The 21,521-nt window shown below is 37.6% G+C and overlaps 1 protein-coding gene across 11 annotated transcripts in view; it reads right to left on the bottom strand.

Moving 5' to 3' along the window:
* The window catches only part of LOC121305921 (multiple C2 and transmembrane domain-containing protein 1-like), a 167,945-nt gene that overhangs the window by 24,296 nt on the left and 122,128 nt on the right, over positions 1-21,521 (bottom strand). For 10 of the 11 annotated variants that reach the window (XM_041237641.1, XM_041237632.1, XM_041237594.1 and 7 more), the window contains one exon: positions 11,151-11,270. In XM_041237641.1, coding sequence (XP_041093575.1) covers positions 11,151-11,270 — 120 coding nt within the window. Of the gene's footprint in view, positions 1-11,150; positions 11,271-19,448; positions 20,251-21,521 lie in introns of those variants that run through there. The other variant, XM_041237668.1, reaches the window with a different exon arrangement.

Genomic DNA, 21,521 nt, shown 5'->3' with positions numbered 1-21,521 from the left:
GTCATTTCACAGCAGCTGACCCAAATAAAATATCACACACAAAAACTCCACCATGTGCTTGCATAACCTCCCCCATCTATAAAACAGGAGCCCCGTCAACTGAAAGAGCTGCTAGGAGACAGCAATTTATATTTCAAGAGCTTTCCCCTCCTCAGTGAAATACTATACAAATAAACACAAGAGAAATTGTGTACAAAGCAATGCCATTTTTTGTTTATCTAAAAGCTATCTGTTTCCTTTTTAGATCCATTATTCAGAAGAGATAAAGAGTTAAAGAGACTTCAATAAACTGGACTGGTGTTGTGGTAATAATGCATGACTTAATCAATAACACTTATGGATCCAGTGGGTTCGTTTAAGGATTGTTTCTTGAACGCAGCAGTAAAGCCCAGATAATTATCCAAAATTATCCACAGTTCAAGTCTCACAGTGGGCTCCTGTCTACAAAAAGGACTTCATCTGAAGTGCCTGAGAAAGTAGTCAATAATGTCAAGTATGTATTGCAGTTTTCACTTTGCTGTGCTTTCAGTATGGCTGATGCATGCCTACTACAACAAAACAAAAAATAACTAAATGCAAGAAAAAGAGAGCTGTCCCTCCCATGACATTCAATGAGCGCTGCCCGAGGGGTAGGTTAAAAACAAAACAGAAACGACCTTGTTGTTGTACACAGAAACAAGTGCCTGCCACAAATAAAAACATGCTGCCTTGAAGCATTACAACTTAACCAGCATAAATCAGTTCAAGGCTTGGATCGCTGTCTGCTTAAATACAGCCCTTTCCTTCGTTTCATTTGGAATCTGTTTTTTCTTTTTTAATGAAAATCTGACATTTTGGGTCAGATTTATTATTATTATTATTATTATTTTATATATATATATATATATATATATATATATACACACACACACACACATATATATATATATATATATATATATATATATATATATATATATATATATATATATATATATATATTTATATAACTGACAATATTAAATTAATGTGTTTGTATACTTAGGTAATTATTTTTTTTTTTTTTTTTAACAAATAAAAGAATCACCCCTATCAATAACAGAACATTAGACAATAGCATAGCAGTCACGACATAATAATCAGTAACTCCTTTCGAAATTCTAAAACAAACTTAGTAAATTCAAACTGAATGGCTTTTTCAGTGCCTTCAGTGCTGTCAATATAAATAATTGTCCTTGATTTTTATATGTTTATTTCAGTATTTCTACGCATCATGATCTAAACCTCTTGTATAAAGATATAAAAATCTGCCAGTTGCAGTTTTAATTTGAATTTGAATTAACTTTGTACAAAAGCTGTAGCCTAAATCTGGTCCTGTGTATACGTGAGTGAAGGAATACTTTTTTTTTTTTTGTAACCGGGGCCTGTTATGTTCTATGTCTAGGGTGTTCTTGTACCCAGTTTCAAATCTGGTTGCAATCTGGGATAACCTTTAACTACCCCCTCACTGAAATAAACAATCAATCAATAAATAAACTGTGTTGTATCCCTCAGGAACCATCGCCAGCACAGTGCCCCATTGCTCAGCACACTAACAGTAACATTCAGTATTGCACACACATCAGATTCTTCTGGCAAATATTTACCAGTGCTCAGAAAAGAGGCAGCTGAAGGCATATATAATGTTATATGGGTGGTTTAACAACAAGATAACATTTTTCAATGACCCATACAATGGCACCGCCAGCTTATGTTGCAGTGCTACAGCCTTTATAACTCCTCTTTCTTACAGAAAAGGAAATGACACATCAATTTTATGTTCAAAAGTCATGTTCACGCATTTGCAGAATTCAAAAGCATTTTAAGAGCCACCATGTCGTAGTTACAGTGTTTGTTAAAAGCATTTACCATTGTTTATGAATGGGAAAGTGACTTCAAATGTATGTTGTTCAAGTATGTTTTTCTGTAACTTGGCTGCATTTATTATTATTATTACTTTTATTATTATTATTATTATTATTATTATTATTATTATTATTATTATTATTAGAACCCCTGTATAACAAAACAATTAATGGATGGTCCCAAGGCACTGAGCCTGCACGTAATTGGAAAGTTCTATTTTCTTTATACTGCAGTAGACCTAACCTGCTAAAACAAGCCCTAGGGGAAGTCTTTTTAATGAAGCTCGCTGGTCATTACAGAGTGTGTAGAGTGGTGCTCTACCATTCTTTGAAAAACACAGGTCACAGGTCTTGAACAGTGGACTAACAGGCTGCACAAATAATAGCCATCTCTCTGTGGTATTTTTATTCTGTGACAGGGAGTGACTGGAGTAAACCAGGGAGCTGTACAGTCGCACAGTGAGTAAAGTCGCACACACAGGAATCTTCAGAACCAAGTGTAAACCAATGAGACAAGGGACTGGAAAACATACTGTGCCTTCCAGAGCCACACAGCGAGAAACAAAAGAGGTAAACTAACAGCAAACACACTCCGAACATCATTAGCAAAATGTGCACAAAGTTCACAGGCAGGAGACAAAACAATTACAATACCACTGCTTAAAATCAAGAGTGTGATTCAAACTGTGCTAAGGCACAGGGGAAATCAGCATGATCTAATGTACCCAGATAAAAGTGACATGACCTTTTTGTATTGTCACCTGTCACAGGCTGGGATGTCACAAACTGAAACGCATCTTCCAAACGTTACTCCGCTGTCTTGGAAAATCTAGCGAGTCAGGAGACGTTAAAGGGAAGCGTTACTAAACAAAGTCCTGCCATACCAGACACGACAGCACATTATTCCAGATTAAAGGCCTTACGAAGTGTAAGCAGTACACTGAAGACACTGTCTCCTGTTTGTTTTTCATTCGACTTTAACTTTATGTACAAAAAGATTGGATTTATTTAGTTATTTATTTATTTAGTTATTTTCCCTGCAAGGAAGAAATATATAAATGAAATGAGGCCTGGAGCCAGGGCCCACGGTTACAACGCTGAGTGACCAGGCCTGCTTTTCTTTATTGAACTCTCTGTGGACTCCAGATCTATAAGATCAGTCACTCCACCTGCACAGTATATTAGACATGATTAATGTAGGTTCTAATGGAGTTGCTATTTATACCTCAAACATATACAAGTTACAGTTTTTTTTAAGTTGAAAGGAATATAAAATGTGTGTGTGTGTGTGTGTGTGTGTGTGTGTGTGTGTGTGTGTGTGTGTGTGTGTGTGTGTGTGTGTGTGTGTTTTTCCATGCTTTATAAATGTTTTATTTTATTTTTAATGTTACAAAACTAGTAACAATTTCAATTTAAGAACCCAAAGATTGTATCTAAATAATATGACAAAATTAAGTTATATTTTCCAATCACAATAAATGATCAAATTGCTCTTTTCCTTCAGTTTTATAGCTTTAGGCATACAGCTGTTCACTTTATAACATTGTAGCAGACACCAGCAGTAGACATTTCTCACTAAGGCTTTTCATAGTTTATTTTGCAAAGCTATCATTTCTCCATGACTTATTCCCAGTTTTACCCAAATGTAGTATTTAAAATAAAGTCAAATGCTTAACTGATTTGCTGGTTTCACAAAAACAGGGTCTCCAAGAATGGAAGGGCACAGTTAACTGTATGTTTGCTTGTTTCTCCAATCAGCCCCTAGCTTATTTGTCTTCTTTAAATTATCTTCAGTATATTGTTACTGTCATTCTTTACTATGTCATGTGACGGTTAAACACACCACACGCACACACACACACACACACACACACACACACACACACACACACACACACACACACACACACACACACACACACACACACACACGCACACACACACACACACAGACACACGCACACACACACACACACACACACACACACACACACACACACACACACACACACAGAGCCTGGTTATACTGTGAAATTACTTTACCAGTTAAGCTTAGTCGTCACTGGTGGAAATACAAAATCAACAGTATATGTGATCTTTGGTTTGCACTGCATAAGGAGATGAATTTAAAGTTGGGGCTGAGCATTTGAAAGGAGTCCAGTTTAAAGTCCAGTTAGAAGAGTGGAAAATAATAAACAGAAATACTGTCCTACAAAGTATTTACATCACCCCATATGGGACAGCAGCAGACATAAAGCACTGAAATGTCAAGGGACCTGAACACCGCAAGTGAAATCGACTGTATGTCATCTATAGCACAGCCCCAGCACCACAACATGCCTGTGAAATAAAGCAGCTCAGTGATCATTCCTTTCTATTGTATGCAGATAGACTCTGTGGCCACAGTGCATACAATGAAAACAGACAGAAGTCATCAACAGCACAAGATTATTTTCATTAAAAAGCTATGATGTTTCTTTGTGGTTTAGGAGGGGTGCCTTGGCACAGGCGCATTTGAGACTATCAAATAACCACTTTCCGGGTAATGACCTTTTCATGCAACAGAACGGTTTAATTGTTGTTTATAATAATTAACAGCAGCATTTTCAACGCAGGCGGATCAGCAGAGTCTCTGCCAGCTCCTTATTACTCGACAAAGCCTCAGTGTGGAATGTAAGGAAATGTAATTCTCATGGAGCAATGTAAACCACTTCCCACCATATGTGCCTTTACAAAGGAAATGTTTACAAAAATAAACAGAGAAAGGGGTTTGAATGAAAGAGTTTTCATCATGTCATTTATGTTTCTCTGCTGTCCTAATGTGTGCAGATGCTAATATTTGGATCTCTTACAACCCAAATGAACATTTCCACCCCCCAGGGGGATTATGAAGGAATGCGGTTTGGAGTTGCGCTCTTTGTAAACGGTCTGGAGCGTATTTGTTTCGTTCTCGCTGCGCGTCCGGTAACCGCAGCATGTGTTTGTGTGTCAGTGGATTTGCAGCGCCTGCATAGTAACAGAATCTGAAATTACTGCCTGTGAAGTCCAACCAAGTTATTTCAGGTCAGGTGAAAACACCTCAGGGTGGCATGATGGCTGAGAGAGAGAAATAAAACCCCATCCATTACGGCTTTCTGAGTCACCCACTGTCACCCACTGTGCTGCCACAGACCCTTTAAAAACACCCACCCCCCCCCCTTCATTAATATACTAGAATAAAACTCCCCTTTCTTTAAGAGTTCTAAAAACAGGTTGCCTCATCAATTCATCTGGTTTAATCACAAGCAGAGCTTTGTATTGGTTTATTGTAACAGTAAAGCGATGTCTCACTGCTTCACAAGGAGAGGACCTTGGGCAGCCTGAACTGTTGTGGTTACAATTGTCAGAATCTAGAGCAGATTTAATGGCACCTTTTCCAATACTGTGTACCGTGTGGGAGCGCTACAGTATATTAAACAGTTCTGACGTTAAAATCTAGTCGTGGTTAATAGCTCCTTTTCATAACCTAGTTCGCACTGGGTGCTTTGTTGGCTAAATCTATGCACAAAATGGTGCTATAATATAACATTTTACACAGACACGTATTGAGCAAAAGGTTTCTTTATCCAGTATGTAACATGCAGCAGCAAGGTTTTAAGATTCTGAAGAAGATCTCCTAAGCTGTGTCACAAAACAGAAATGGACTTGATTGTCTCAATTATGAGACAGTATTGTTTTAGCAAACAATGTCTCCATCTACAGGATTATACACATATTGCAGTCTTACACACAACTGGACAGATACCTTAAGTCATGGGGTTGTTTCGTGGTAACAGCAGTAGAAGTGCTTTAAGATGACTCTTCTGATTAAGGTGAAGGCACTTCTGATTAATATTAATCTTAAAGTTTCTCCAAAAACCTTGTGAGAATATAACTTGTTCTGAGATTACCTTATTAGCATGGTTTGGTTTTCAAGTACTGCTCTATGTGTATATATACAGTAGATGCGGTCATTAACAACCCTGATAAAGACAACTTTCGGTTATTAAGGAACCAATCCTGTTCGATAGACTTGAAGATTAACGTAATTCTGATATTAGCAACTGCACACTGCTTACTGACAGCTTTATTACTAGTTGCCAGTGTTACAGAGCGCACTTGCATGATTTATGCACAGACTTCATGCAGCTTTTATAACACACGGACTTCGCAACTGCATGTTTCTGGCGGACTGAGGCAGAATCGTGGCTTTGAAACTGGCTACGAAGCTGCACGCAAAATTGAGATGGATTTACATTGGGAGATGGTACAATGTAAAAAGCAGACAACTTTGGACAATTTCTTATTTTAAAAGTGTGTTCTTTAGCTTTGATTCTAAGTACAACACATATTTTTGTGTTTGCTTTACTCATTGTAAGGACAGTTGTAGTACACCATTGTGTAGCACTGTTTAATCCCACTCCGTTTTTTTGGTTTTACACACGTGTGAAGTAAACGGTTCTATGTTTGGGTATTTCGTGTTTCTCATGTTCATTTTTTAACACTTACATTTAAAACACATGTATTTCAGCACCATATTTGTACAACTACAGTATATATCGTTGTTCCATATAAATACACTTTTCGATTATTAGGAACTTTCGGTTAATGACAACTTTTTGCTAACAACTGAGAGGTTGTTAATAAGTGGCACCTATTGTGTGTGTGTGTGTGTGTGTGTGTGTGTGTGTGTGTGTGTATGTATATATATATATATATATATATATATATATATATATATATATATATATATATATATATATATACATTATATGACCTATATATATATATATATCAATGTACGACAACAAGACTAAGTATCTGGTGAAGTTAACACTTGTTGTTCTGTATGTGTGGTATTTTAAGTGGAAAACAAATGATTGCCAAACATCTAATATGTACAAATTTTGAACCCCATTTTAAAATACATGTGCTCATGATGAAGTGATATTAGGGTTAGGGTTTGGGTTTTTAGTTTGCCAGTTAGTACTGCCAAATATTATTAAGCATGTCACAATAAATAATGCAATATTTACTGTAACTTTCTCTTACAGTGTTTCACTGAGGCTAATATCAACGCCAAGACTACCCATATACTCAGCAAAACACTGAAGTGTTGGTTTAGTCCAGTCATTTGTTGGTAGCTTTCCTAAATTAGTGCTTAACACATTTTTGATTATCATTGTGGCACCCTTACAGTTATGTATACCACATTTCATGTTAAAGAGTCCTCACATCTCATTTAATACCAAATTATATGGATTCATCAGGATAATTCACTATTTAAATTTGTGCAGCCATGACGATCTTTTTTTCCCCAGTGTAATCTGGTACAAATCTTCACCACTTCAGTACCTTTGTGTGTTCATAAGAAATTAGCATTATTCTTACAGATTTGTCTACTTAATTAGGACCAAATACCCATGCACTGTCTTTCCCCTTACGGAAAGGAATTAGCAAATCAATGCATTCTTCATGCTATGCTATTGCTAGGAGTGAAGATTCTATTTCATGGAAGAGACAAAAGAACTGTATTATGCTCGCAAATGGTAAAGTCTGTATTTTTAATTCGAATGAAGATACAAACAGCAGGTACGGGTATTAGTTGATATGTGGTGTGCAGGGTGTCTCTAATTATTACAACAGATGTCGTCTCTTGCAGTTTTGGTGAAAGGCCCCCGAAAGCAAAACTGAGTGGTTCTGATTGCTCAAACTGTGCACAATGAGTTCTGTTATTACAGTGAAAGAGACGCTGTACTCTCAGTGTATTAACTTAAATCCTCAAAACGAACACTGTATTCATGAACTACTAATAAACGTGGTATTTACTTTTTTATTTAGAATTCTGTCATACAGGATGTTCTATGCACACAATGCACCTATACATCTGTCCTTAATGTGATTGGTCGATTTCTCATAAATGATTTGTAATTAAAAACATAATGCTTTGAGAATATGGACTTTAAACTGAGAAAGTACTGGATCCCCACTGTGGTCGTATATCCTGCTGATAGTGTTTTAGTAGGTGTTCCTATTTTTTCTCTCCAAAAAGGTGTTCTACTTTTGTCATTCAGAGACGGCTCAAAACCTCGGCTCCTGCCCTGCTACATGGCCCTCTGGTTGTTTCTCTAGCAGTGGAAACGAAGACAGAGATGTTACACAGCTTCCTTTTCTTCTTATCCTTTTTTGACAATGTGCCTGAGTGGCAAGAATTTTAAGCATGAGAACAAGTTGACGCTGAAGGTCTGCTGATAATCTAAATGTAGCTGAAAGCAGCGTGCTGTAGCGCTACATTAGAGATGATAATGTAACAAAGAGCTCTATGAGGTGCAGAGAGGAGGCGGGAAATCCAATACTGTAGCTGTGTTCATTGGCTCTAATGTCTTCCAATCTTCCATTAGTAATTCATATTTTAACCCCAAATGCCCACAACTTCCTTTGGGGATCTGGTGACAACCCATTAGAGGATTCTTGTTAGATAATATTCATGTTCTCCTCTCTCCCTCTCTTTTATTTGATCCATAAGGTAAACAGACTTAAACTAACAACATCTAAAGAGCATTCCATCTAATACAGAGTCCTCAAACTTTTCTTTGAAGTGTGCGCTACCCACAGTGGCTGTAAGATTGCATTTATCGATTGTTTCTGTGGTATTTCCTCCTGTTCTATTTCTTCCATTCACTAGAGTGTTGCAGGGGTGGACAGGTCAATAGTTACACGCTGGTGTACCAGATGTACTGTACTCTGAAAGCTGAGGCCAGAGGGGTGCATTAAACATCGGGATGTGATGGATGAAACAGAAAACAATGCAAAGGGAATCTAAACAACACAAAGGATATGTTAGTTAAGATGACTGTGATAGTTAGCCCTTACCAAGTTGCTGTTTAAAGTGTTATTTGCAACAAGCCACTTCTCTTTAAAATTGAGTCATCATGGTGCAAGCCCCAGGATGGGTTCAGGATAATTACAACACATTAAGATCAAGCATAAGGCAAGTTAAGATGAATTATAAGGCTAGTCTTCACTATGGAATATCGAATAGAATAAGCTGTGAAGACATAACATAAGAACATCAGCATGAAGTTCAACATCTACTCTCATTTAACGGAAATCTTTTTTTTTTAGGTGGCAGGTAGTCAGGTATTGTTTACAGAAACCAGCATTCAAACACGCTAACTCAGTATTCTTCTGTATTTATATATTTTTTGCCCTTCACAAAAACTTTCCATGAGGTCACAAAGAGAAAAGAAATTCAGTGTGTGTATGTGTATACATACACACACACACACACACACACACACACACACACACACACACACACACACACACACACACACACACACACACACACACACACACACACACACACACACACACACACACACACACACACACACACACACACACACACATATAGTGGCTCTCCAAAGTATTCACCCTCCTTGGACTTTTCCACATTTTATTGTGTTACAACATGGAATCAAAATGGATTTAATTAGGAGTTTTTGCCACTGATCAACACAAAAAAAGTCCATAATGTCAAAGTGAAGAATAAAATCTACAAATTGTTTCAAATGAATTACAAATATAAAACAAAAAATAATTGATTGCATAAGTATTCACCCCCTTTGCTATGACACACCTAAATAAGCTCTGGTGCAACCAATTGTCTTTAGAAGTCACATAATTAGTTGAATGGAGTCCAACTGTGTGCAATTAAGGTGTTTCACATCATTTCAGGTTAAATACATCTGTCTCTGGGAGGTCCCACAGTTGGTTAGTACATTTCCTAACAAAAACTACATCATGAAAATAAAGGAACATTCAAAGTAAATCTGGAATAAGGTTCTTCAAAAGCACCAATCAGGGGTAGGATAAAAGATTATTTGCAAGGCACTTAATATCCCCCAGAGCACAGTAAAGTCCATTATTAAGAAATGGAGAGAATATGGCACAACTGTGAATCTGTCTAGAACAGGTCATCCTCAAAAACTCAGTATCCAGGCGAGAAGGGCACTAGTCAGGGAGGCCACCAAGAGGCCTATGGCAACTCTAGAGGAGTTGCAGTGTTCCACGGCTGAGCTGGGAGACACTGTGCATACGGCAACAATAGCCCAGGTGCTTCACAAAACTGGCCTTTATGGGAGAGTGGCAAAAAGAAAGCCATTGTTGAAAAAAACTCCCATCAAATCTCGGCTAGAGTTTGCCAGAAGGCATGTGGGAGACTCTGAGACCAAGTTGAAGAAGATTCTATGGTCTGATGAGACCAAAATAGAACTTTTTGGCCTCAACTCTAAGTGCTATGTTTGGTGCAAGCCTAACACCGCACATCATCCTGAGAACACCATCCCTACCATGAAGCATGGTGATGGCAGTATCATGCTATGCGGATGCTTCTCTGCGTCAGGGCCTGGAAAGCTCATGAAGATAGAGGGCAAAATGAATGCAGCAAAGTACAGAGAAATCCTGGAGGAAAACCTGCTGAAGTCTGCAAGAGACCTGCGACTGGGGAGAAGATTAATCTTCCAGCAGGACAATGACCCCAAACATACAGCCAAAGCCACACTGGAGCGGCTTAAAAACAAAAAGGTCAATGTCCTAGAGTGGCCCAGTCAAAGCCCGGACCTCAATCCAATTGATAATATGTGGAAAGAGTTGAAAACTGCTGTTCGCCAAAGGTCCCCATCCAATTTGACGGAGCTTGAGCAATTTTGCAAAGAAGAATGGGCAAAAATTGTAGTGTCCAGATGTGCAAAGCTGGTAGAGACTTATCCAAATAGACTCATGGCTGTAATTGCTGCCAAAGGTGCCTCTACCAAATATTGACTCAAGGGGATGAATACTTATGCAATCAATTATTTTCTGTTTTGTATTTGTAATTAATTTAGAACAATTCGTAGATTTAATTTTTCACTTCGACATTATGGACTTGTTGTGTTGATCAGTGGCAAAAACTCCTAATTAAATCCATTTTGATTCCATGTTGTAACACAATATAATGTGGAAAAGTCCAAGGGGGGTGAATACTTTTGAGAGCCACTGTACACATGCACACGCACTGTATAGAGATTCACGGCTACAGTAAGAACAAAATACATTTTACGAACAAGAGCAGGCCAATCTGCCTATCAGTGCTTGCCCAGTTCCTAGTAGCTGGTTAAGGTTTTAAAAGACATCAATGGTTCCATACCCATTCCATACCCTCTAATATGTGCCTGTGTAATGATGAAAATGTAATTAGTTACTTACCATATCACCTTGTCTGGTATCCTTCCCCGATATTATGAGAATGTAGTTCCACGCCAAGGGTAGTAGAAGCACCAGGGGAATCATGTACATCTCAAAATTCCAAACCACCAGGAGGAAGAGCTGGTCAAGAGAAATGAAAGAGAAGTAAACTTGTGAGAGAGGGTGAGTGTGTTCACATAGGAATGACTGGAAATCATGGAAATGGGCTATTAAAGACTGAGTAGCCAATAAAACTGGGATACCTGAGGCTCATTAGTGTGTTGTGTTCATACTGAATCTCTAAACTGACTGTCTGTCCGTAGAGGCTAATAAGCGAGAAGCAGACATGCAGAGTTAAGACTTGAAACCTGTTCACAGAATTAATGCTCCAAACATCGCAAATCAATTATTAAAGGGAAAAAAAGACAGAATATGCCCCATGCAGTGTTTTTTCCCTTCATTTTTGGTGTTTTTTTTTTAACGATGCCTGGGGTTATCGTTGGGTTATGGCACAAGGTCTGTACCAGCAGCTGCTGCAGCTTCAGTTTGAGGGAATTAATTACAATCGCAAGTCAGAATGAACGGGTCAACTTTACCATGTCTGAAAGCCTGCTATGCTCCACCATGACCTGATGGGAATATTGTGAGGATGAAGTCTTAAAGTCTCTGAGGGCCGCAGGTACATTTCAATACACAGAAATACAAAGGCAGAACTTGAGGTTAGGTTTCTTTTGTTTCCCTGCAAGAAATCTGGCTATCGTAGGAAAACAGAAGACAGGACCAGTGGTGTGCAATAAAACACAGCACTGAAGCTCACGGCTATCTAGATGCATAGGCACGTTCTCAGAGATCTAATCATGCTAATGATACACACGCTTCTGTTTCAAAGACTCATATCGACTTGCTGTGCAGTCTCGTGCTGGAATGGATTTCCAGACTGTCCCTAATGTTTACTTGTGTCTTTGGTGTGTCTAAACTATAACACTAACATGTGTTTATAATCAGCTCCATAATGTTTATGTTTAATGTGTAAACCTTTGGATGTTGGTTTATCTAAGGTTTTATTACTGAAAAATCACCTGAAAGCAAAATGTAATCAAATGCAATGTATGGTTGTGTATTGCAAGTTAAAGGTGCTGCTGCTTCAAAGGGTATCATTCCAAACAAACATTTTGTACACTTACAAAACATTCACCTAATTTGTTTTGGGTTAAATGAAAAATATTTGTGGAGCACATCAAGTAAGTGTGCTAGTGCTTCCTCCTCTGAATGAAATCTTTCCATGGCAGAGTTTGCAAATTCCATTCCCTCCTGCTCTGGGAAAGAAATGCCACACAATGCTGCTTTGCTGGATGCCTGGATGCCATGTTTTAAAACAACAACAACAACATCAGCGGAATATAACCAACAGATGTCACAAAGAATCTCACAGCATAAAGCGCATTTAACATGAACAACTGTATTCAAACTGAGACATTTATTATTATTATTATTATTATTATTATTATTATTATTATTATTATTATTATTATTATTAATTTATTTATTTATTTGATGTTTTCAGTACTTAAAAAGGCTACACATGTCTATACATTGGAAGGGAGTAAATGTATGTGTACAATACAGTATTTAAATATGTATCATGCACATTAATATATGTGATGTTTTTTTTTAAACATTACCCTAGAATGACCCGGGTATCCGGGTATTTTTCAAGGAGGGTACCCGGTTCCGGATTCTCCATTATAGATTTTGAATCTATAAAGAGAATGATTGGACGAATGAGTGAAAAGCACGTTATTGACCTTGTTGAGTAAACGTTGCCAATGCTACTGCACTGCTGTTGTATTATTTTCTGGTTTCTGGTTTCTGGTTTCTGGTTTCTGGTTGTGTTTTGTCTTTACTATTATGATAAAGGTGAATGCTCACATGGTGTTCGAGGACAGTCTGAGTACATTACACCTTGGAATTAGTAAATGGCTCCCTGAGAAGCTCCGGATCTTGTTCTGAAAGGCATGTCGCCTGCCTAGAACTGGCTGTTCAGCACTCCACAATAGGGTCAACAGCACTGTATACACTTCAGTGCAACCTGATAGCCTGTGTAAACTCTACATAGGGGGTCTGCAGATGGCTTTATCCTGTTCATCAAGGCCACAAAATACTAGAAGGGTTCCTCCCAAGCAAGATATTTCAGTTTTTTATTTTTCTTAAAAATATTTTCCAACATAAAACCAATGTCACCTTACAATAATTGATTTTGAGTTTAAGTGTTTTAAAATAAAATATCAAACAGAATGAAATTTCAATGTACCATGTGCATACACACACTTTATTTTGATGTTGTCAGATAATAGGTGGTAAAATAAAATGCAAGCAAGTAAATGTACAGTATATATAAATGCAATAAATGCTTAATTAATCTATATAAACAGCGGTTGTATATGAATACATGAATTTGCAGTTTGAATGTAACTTCAATATTATCTTGTACTCCTAAAGGATATATGCAGCTTCAAATACTACCTTTCCGGTCCCTTGGACTATGTTTGCAATCACAGCTATGGAGGAAACATCATAATGAGTTTCAGCCAAGTTTTCCTTAGATCAGTCTCATCAGCACCCCATCACACCTGAAGTGGATGTCACACACTCTGTAAGACTAATTAGGTTTGTAGTAGTGCTAGTGATCAATTGTTGTAAAAAGCAGTATGGTTTGTTATGGTGTTTTGCTTAAAAGTTGTATTTTTATTTTAGTACATCATTTGTACCACATTATCATTATCAAAACAGAATAGACCTGTTAATGTAATACACTTTGAAAAAACAACTCAGGACATTCATTTAGTTCTGACTTGTGTCGAAGCTGCTTCTTTATCTTTCTCTAACTTACAGCTGGCAACTTTTTTACACTAGAGCAAACATTGTTCAACATGATTTTTCTGAAGGAGTAACACTTGTACTGTACAATGACTGATTACCTATCCTTGGCATGGCTTTTTCTCCACTTTGGCAATCATGACGCTGCCCAAACTTTATAAATAGATTTGTTTTTTTAAATAAACCCGCCCCTTCCGCAGATAAACCTTGAACGTGATAAATCGCTGGATATCAGTAACCGTTTGAATTGCCTTCTCGTATTTGCTGCATTGATACAGATGCAATGTCACGACTCTCTTGAGTGGCTCTCCTCTGAGACACACATCACAGTGCTGTCAGGAGCCGTCCTGAACACTCCCTGAGAATGCTGGCACTTGCATATTACTAAGGTGACTTAAAAGTTGATAATAATAAGCTGATAAACATGGATTATCAGGCCTTTTAATAACTTAACATACTGTATGTAGGACACGATCCTTCTGTCTTTCGCAGACTCATTTGAAATATTCCTTATTATTTCACTGTTGGGGGGGGGGGGGGGGGGGGGGGGGGGGGGGGGGGGGGGGGGGGGGGGGGGGGGGGGGGGGGGGGGGGGGGGGGGGGGGGGGGGGGGGGGGGGGGGGGGGGGGGGGGGGGGGGGGGGGGGGGGGGGGGGGGGGGGGGGGGGGGGTGGGGGGGGGGAGAAAACAATGGGGGGGGTGGGGGGGGTGGGGGGGGGGGGGGTGGGGGGGGGGGAGGGGTGGGGGTGGGGTCGGGGGGGGGGGGGGGGGGGGGGGGGTTGGGGGGGGGGGGGTGGGGGGGGGGGGGGGGGGGGGGGGGGGGGGGGGGGGGTGGGGGGGGGGGGGGGGGTGCTCCCCCCCCCCCTTCTTTTTTAATCCCACAGAGAATCCTGGTAAACAACAGTGTGTAAACACTGAGGATACGGTACGATCAAGTGGGTGGAGTGATATGTTAATAGAGGCCCATTGTCTGACATCTCCATAGAAATAACTTACTGGGCTCAAACTTAAAGTTATGCCAGCAAATATCCATAGGAGATGGTTAAATAACTCACAAAGGAGAACTTGCTGTTTTTAACGTAGCTGTTTAGAAAACTATTTAAAGGATGCTTGAAAATTCTGCCACACATACGGGCCATTTTGTGCGGTTCTATGTAATACCAGTACTGAAATACTGTACAACAGGGCCTTGCTATAAAGCAGGAGTTTTACTAATGTTGCCAATATCCTATACTATGGTTGTAGTAAGTTTTGAAATGTGTATTATATGGAAAATGTACTGATGATTTACATATATGTATAAATAACGTTGTGTCACAGAAAACCTGACAATCATGTTGCTAGTTTAATGAACTGTACCGGTAGCTGGCGAAGTGCAGCAATGTGAATACACTGTCTGTCTGTCTGTCAGTGGAGCCTGACTCTTTTGGCACAGCGTCCGGTGCAATGGCCTCTGACACAGGAAAGCAGGGTCGATAAACCAGCCTTCAATTGTGTGTTCAGGGCTCTGACGCACCTTCCAAACAGTGGCATCAATATCGACACTAGACACCACCGTGTACAGTAAATGGAGTAATTGATATGAAAGAAGTCAGTTATGCTTGTTAAATCATATAAAGGGGTAGATAATGAGGCAGGAGATGTAATACAATTCCCATCAGTTTGTCTATCATGGATTAAAACTTGTGTTATTAAAGCTGTGCTGCTTTATTAGACCATTGTACAGAATGGCTGCTACTATGTGTGATTCTTTTATCAGTGTGAGCAGCATTAAAGATGCAGAAAAGAGCCATCCTTATCTGACAGGAGGCCAAGTGTGGCCAAAAAATATGCAACTTGTGCAATGCCCTATATTTGCTTACAAATCACAGCTCCGGCATGAACTACGAAATTTAAAGCAAAGACGGTACCTGTTTAAAAATGCTGCTATAGCATGCTGCAGCATGCACTTGGAACTTATTACCCACTAAACCAAACCCCAATTGTATTTGTATTTTCTTTATAAGTGAAAAAGGATACTTTGAAGTGAACGTGCACATCCTAAAAACATTTGTTTTCATGCAATTTCCAAAGCTGTTGTTCCAGTAAATGTTTCATGATCTAGCTTTACAGCTTCCTTCTTGGGTAAAGCCTTCTTCGCACTATATCAGAACATGTTATCAGTCCAGCTAGTTTACATTCTACATAGTTTACATAGTCTACATAGTTTACATAGAGACTCAAGCATTCTTCTCCAGCTTGCCAGCACGTCTCTCTTTGAGCCCAATAGCCACGCTCCTGCTCCTTGCAACAGTACGGCGTTCCACACAAGAGGTCACATACTGTAGGTCCTATTTCTAAAATAAAACTTCTTTAAAAAGTATCCAGGTAACAGCTGCATAAATATTACACTATGTAACACAATTTTTGTTCCTGGGTAGTAAGTGTTATTTCCTAATTGCTTATGCCTCAAAAGTATAGAAAATGGCTATTATTCCCCACAAACTTTGCTTTTGTGACCAGGACAGTGATATTTCAAAATATCACTATTTCCAATGGGAAAACGGGCAAATGTGTGTCTTTTCGTTCACATAAAGTCAGAAAAAAACAACATATGAATCCAAATTAACATGTATTTATACTAAAGTAATACAAAAATGACTACAAAAGATTTAGAAGTGAGTATTTTCAGCCTGAAAAAAGAAACAAGGACCAGGGGTCACAAATGGAGATTAGACAAAGGGGCATTCAGAACAGAAAATAGGAGGCACTTTTTTACATAGAAAATTGTGAAGGTCTGGAATCAACTCCCCAGTAATGTTGTTGAAGCTGACACCCTGGGATCCTTCAAGAATCTGCTTGATGAGATTCTGGGATCAATAAGCTACTAACAACCAAACGAGCAAGATGGGCCGAATGGCCTCCTCTCGTTTGTAAACTTTCTTATGTTCTTATGTTCTTATGAGTAGTTTTTCGAGATTTACAATTATACTGTATTTTCCCATTGGAAATAGTGATATTTTGAAATATCACTGTCCTGGTCACAAAAGCAAAGTTTGTGGGGAATAATAGCCATTTTCTATACTTTTTAGGCATAAGCAATTAGGAAATAACACTTACTACCCAAGAGCAAAAAATTGTTACACGGTGTTATATGACATACAAAAAATTAAACACATATGTTATTGAACACTTTCAAGGCTTAAGGCCCAGCAGGCAGCTCAGGTTTTTCCTTGAGAACATACTTTTTGATCAGCCTTGGGTTTCCAAGGTGGCAAGAAACTAATGCAAGCAGATTAAGCAATGTCGAGCAACGTCCTTGCCCTTTCTCTTTCTACCTGCCTAATAAAACTTATTCAGTGTGCTTGTAGGCCAGCAAAAATAGCTTCATAAAAAAAAAATTAAAAAAATTAAAACAAAACAAAAAAAAAGGCAGGTGTGTCCTGGCAGGGTTCCCCTTGTTTTTATAGCCATTTTTCCATCCTTCAGTAGTTGCAATCTAAGCCCCACTCTGTTTGTAATCAGTCTTTACTGTACCATTCTAGCTTATAGTCAAACAGGTGTGGCTTTGTGCTCTCAGTACATGACACTTTGCACAACCCGGATCACCTTTCACTAGCTCGCTGTTTGGGCAACATTAAACGTCAGTCTTCTAAAGCTATTTATACCACTGCTCTTCCCCAGGAAACTCTCCAACCTTGGTTCAACACTGCTTCATGGTGCCTGAATTCAAACGACTTGAAGCAATGCTAGTCACCCTCTGAAAAGCTCTAATTCAAGTGACTTGAAGCAATGCTACTCACCCCCTGAGAACCTCTAATTCAAGTGACTTGAAGCAATGCTAGTCACCCTCTGAAAAAGCTTTAAGGTACAAGTTGTCATGGTCTGAGTTTGTATTTTGTTATTTTGAATGGAGGACTAAGGTTTTAACTCAGAATTTATGATTGAGGGTTTATGGTCTGGGATGAGACTGGAATCCACTCCCCTATAAGGTGGTACTATTTACTTCAGATTTGTATGCAGTGACACATTTTAAATGTATTATTATATTTTTAAATTATGCCTATAAAACACTACTTAACAAAAAAATAATAATGTTATGCAATTGCAATCTTTTTGTTTTAAAAAAAAAAAAAAAAAATGTACAAATCTAAAATCTAGTCCTACATGTAAATTTTGATTAAGAAAGGTCTTATTCTTTCATATATTTTTGCATAAATAAATACACTATGAATACACTGGTACACAAATGTACTTGTCCACATTTTCACAAATAAGAGTTCTTATAAATAATAAACTCTGCATTTGAGACTAATTTCATGTATTAGACATCTATATGAGATATACTGGGTTGATTTAAATATTTAACAGTGTTGCTTCCTTTACAGTGAGGCATGACTGTGTTCTGTGTAGTTATAACGTCAGGGGTTGTTGTCACCTACAGCACAAAATAAACAGAAGATAGATGCAACCCTGCAGTTACAATCCTGGTAAAATGCAAGATACATTAAGCCCTAGCTCAATGCTGTCTTTACAGATATTCACAAAGGATCCCAGCATTTTAATGACAGCTTTAAGATGACTGTGTTACTAATTTAAATTAAGCATTGTCAATGTTGTATTACTGTGCTCTAAATTTCAAGGTAGTATAGCAAAATGTAGGCTACTGTAATTAAGTTGCAAATTACTTTTATAAATATTACATTTTTATCACAATATATAATATATAAATATATATATATATATATTATTATATCTAGATTATATATTATTATATTCTATTCTTATCTATATAAGTTTTTTTCAATAATAGATAAAGAGTTAGCGGTCCACATTTAGCAGTAAGTGAGGAGCTGTGAGCCTGATAAAAACACAAATAAAATAAAAAATAGAGATGCAGATCAAATCCTCTTCATATGTAGTACTAATGGTAATTGTAATATATATATAAAATTAAATATGACAACAAAGACATCTAGACAGTGTATTTGCATATCGCTCTGAGCACAATATTTATTTTTAATAGGCATGCCCAGTGCAGAACTCCTGCCTGGAATGGCAGTGCACAATGCTATGCTGCAAGAGCCTGGGCTGAGATTTTCAATACTGCCACTTTTAGTGTTTTGTGTAACAGCTTTAAATAAATGATAATGATTTACAAAACGCACAGATAAACTAGCAACCGTCTCATATCTGTCTATACTGCACTACTTCCCATGTCACACAGATATATAATGCACATTGCACTTTATAACTTTATATTTGTGCACCCAAAAACAATATTCTATTGTAAACACATACAGTACATAAGGAATGTAGAAGAGTTTCTATTATAACAATTCAGAAAGTTTAAATCCAGACTAGCTTATTAAATGTGACAATTTTACCACTTAAAGCAAATCAATGTAATTACATGCAGACAAATATCCAGATTACAAGACAATAGAATAATGGGCTGGAGTTATCTCACATGCTCTGCAGCGCTTATAATTTTTTTTTAGTTTTTTTTTTTTTTTTTTTTTACGTGAACAATACAGTTCTCTGTTATTAGCACAGTTTGATTGTAATATAAAAAACACAAATTCAATTTCTAAAACTAGTAAGAAACAACCACTTTCAAGACTCTAAATCACATATCTAATGTTTACGTTTCAGTAACTTTATTAGATTCATGTTCCCTCTCCAAATGACAAGTTAAAAGACTTTTCATAACAGCCAAATATTATTATTATTTTATTTATGTATTTATTTTTTTACCCATAAACTCCACAAAAGCACCTAAATTTTACAACGGTCAGTCCAGCCACCAAGCCTGAGAAATCCAGAACAACAAAACAATCAGTTTTGCTTGACCTCTTCAAATTTTAAAAGTCCTATCTAATATAGCCTCCCCATTTCATTCTCCAGCAAGACAGACCTTCCTTGTTAATACTGCTGTGTGACTGCTTTTATGCTTGTACATTTTAAACTGTCAGAAGATTAATTCCTTTAGATTTGGTTATTTTACATAGAGCTCGAGGCTACGGCAGATTGACAGCGAATGAAACGAGAGAGCGTGGCCCACCAGCAGTGAACTCTGCTCCCATTCACAGGCACCAAAGCCTGAAATAAGTTTGTAAGGCACTGCAGCTCTAACAGCTCTGGCTATTCTCTGGGTCCAAGGGACCATATCATATACATCACAGCAAAATAAAGTGATAATAAACCCAGAGGAGAAAGCAAGAGCAGGGCGAGGGAGGGCAGGAGAAAGATATGAAGATATGGCCCTGAAAGAAAGAAAAGCCTTCTTAAACATGCATGGTAATTGTTAAGGCTCAGCCATGTTGTTACAATACAGAAGTGAACAATGGTGGACTTGAGCGACTCAATAACTCAGGAATATCAACAGTCACACTGTCCGGACTGGTTTTATTACTCCCAGTTACTGAATGTGTTCATCCATTGAATATCATGGCACATGTACCTGGTATCAGTTAAAAATGTTATGTATTAATTGTATTATTACTATTATTGACTTTTCTAACAATTAAATGATCTTTAAACTTAAGTTAAGCATTTTACAATTTTTTGGAAAATGTACCATGAAATCCTTAAACTGCATCTCCTTCCAGGCCATCTGCTTCTTTATAACTACTACACAATCTTTAAACAGGAATCGCTTGTAACAATCGAATAGCAAATGCAAATAAAATGTATTTTTATATAACAAAAACACGGTCAATGAATACAATTACCTTTAGGCAATACAGTTGTTTAACTAGATATTCTTTTTTTTTCTGATAATGAGACTCTTATATTCCAAAATCATACAGTATGGCAATTTTCTTTTTTTTAAAGAAAGGAATTTTTAAATAAGGAAACCACCGAATACATGCATGTATATCCCCTTAAGGCTCTGAGTCCACAGATGTGGACATAACATTGTTAAAACGTGTTAAAAATATCAAATTACTCTTGTGTATAATATTGAAAAGTTTTATAAAATAATTAGTTTATTTACCTGAGATGAGATGATTTATTATTATATATATATATATATATATATATATATTATATAGAGAGAGAGAGAGAGAGAGAGAGAGAGAGAGAGAGAGAGAGAGAGAGAGAGAGAGAGAGAGAGAGAGAGAGAGAATAAAATTAAAATATATATGGACAGGTGTGTATTGGGACAGTGAGGGATATCTGGTAAATATATTTGTTTATATATTCAAGTATTAATTTACACTCCAGAATATGAGAATTAATAAACAATTAGCTTTCAAAGAATAAAGGACATTTTTTGCAATATATCGGTATGTGATTGTCAACAGCCTATTTCTGCAGTTAAGATATGCAGTCTGCCCTTTATTGTGTCCGTTCTGTGTTATCCTCTAGGGTCTTGTGCATGTCTATAGTTTTATGGATTAATTTCTATAATCAACTTGACTTAATTGTATTCCAGAATGAGAGCCTGAAGTCAAATAAAATGGTATATCACATTTTTATCTATCTATCTATCTATCTATCTATCTATCTATCTATCTATCTATCTAGCTAT

This window comes from Polyodon spathula, chromosome 2 (assembly GCF_017654505.1).
Source record: "Polyodon spathula isolate WHYD16114869_AA chromosome 2, ASM1765450v1, whole genome shotgun sequence".
Taxonomy (NCBI): Eukaryota; Metazoa; Chordata; class Actinopteri; order Acipenseriformes; family Polyodontidae; genus Polyodon; species Polyodon spathula.
Note: the sequence above shows the minus strand (reverse complement) of the source record. Positions and strands in the feature narration are given on the sequence as shown.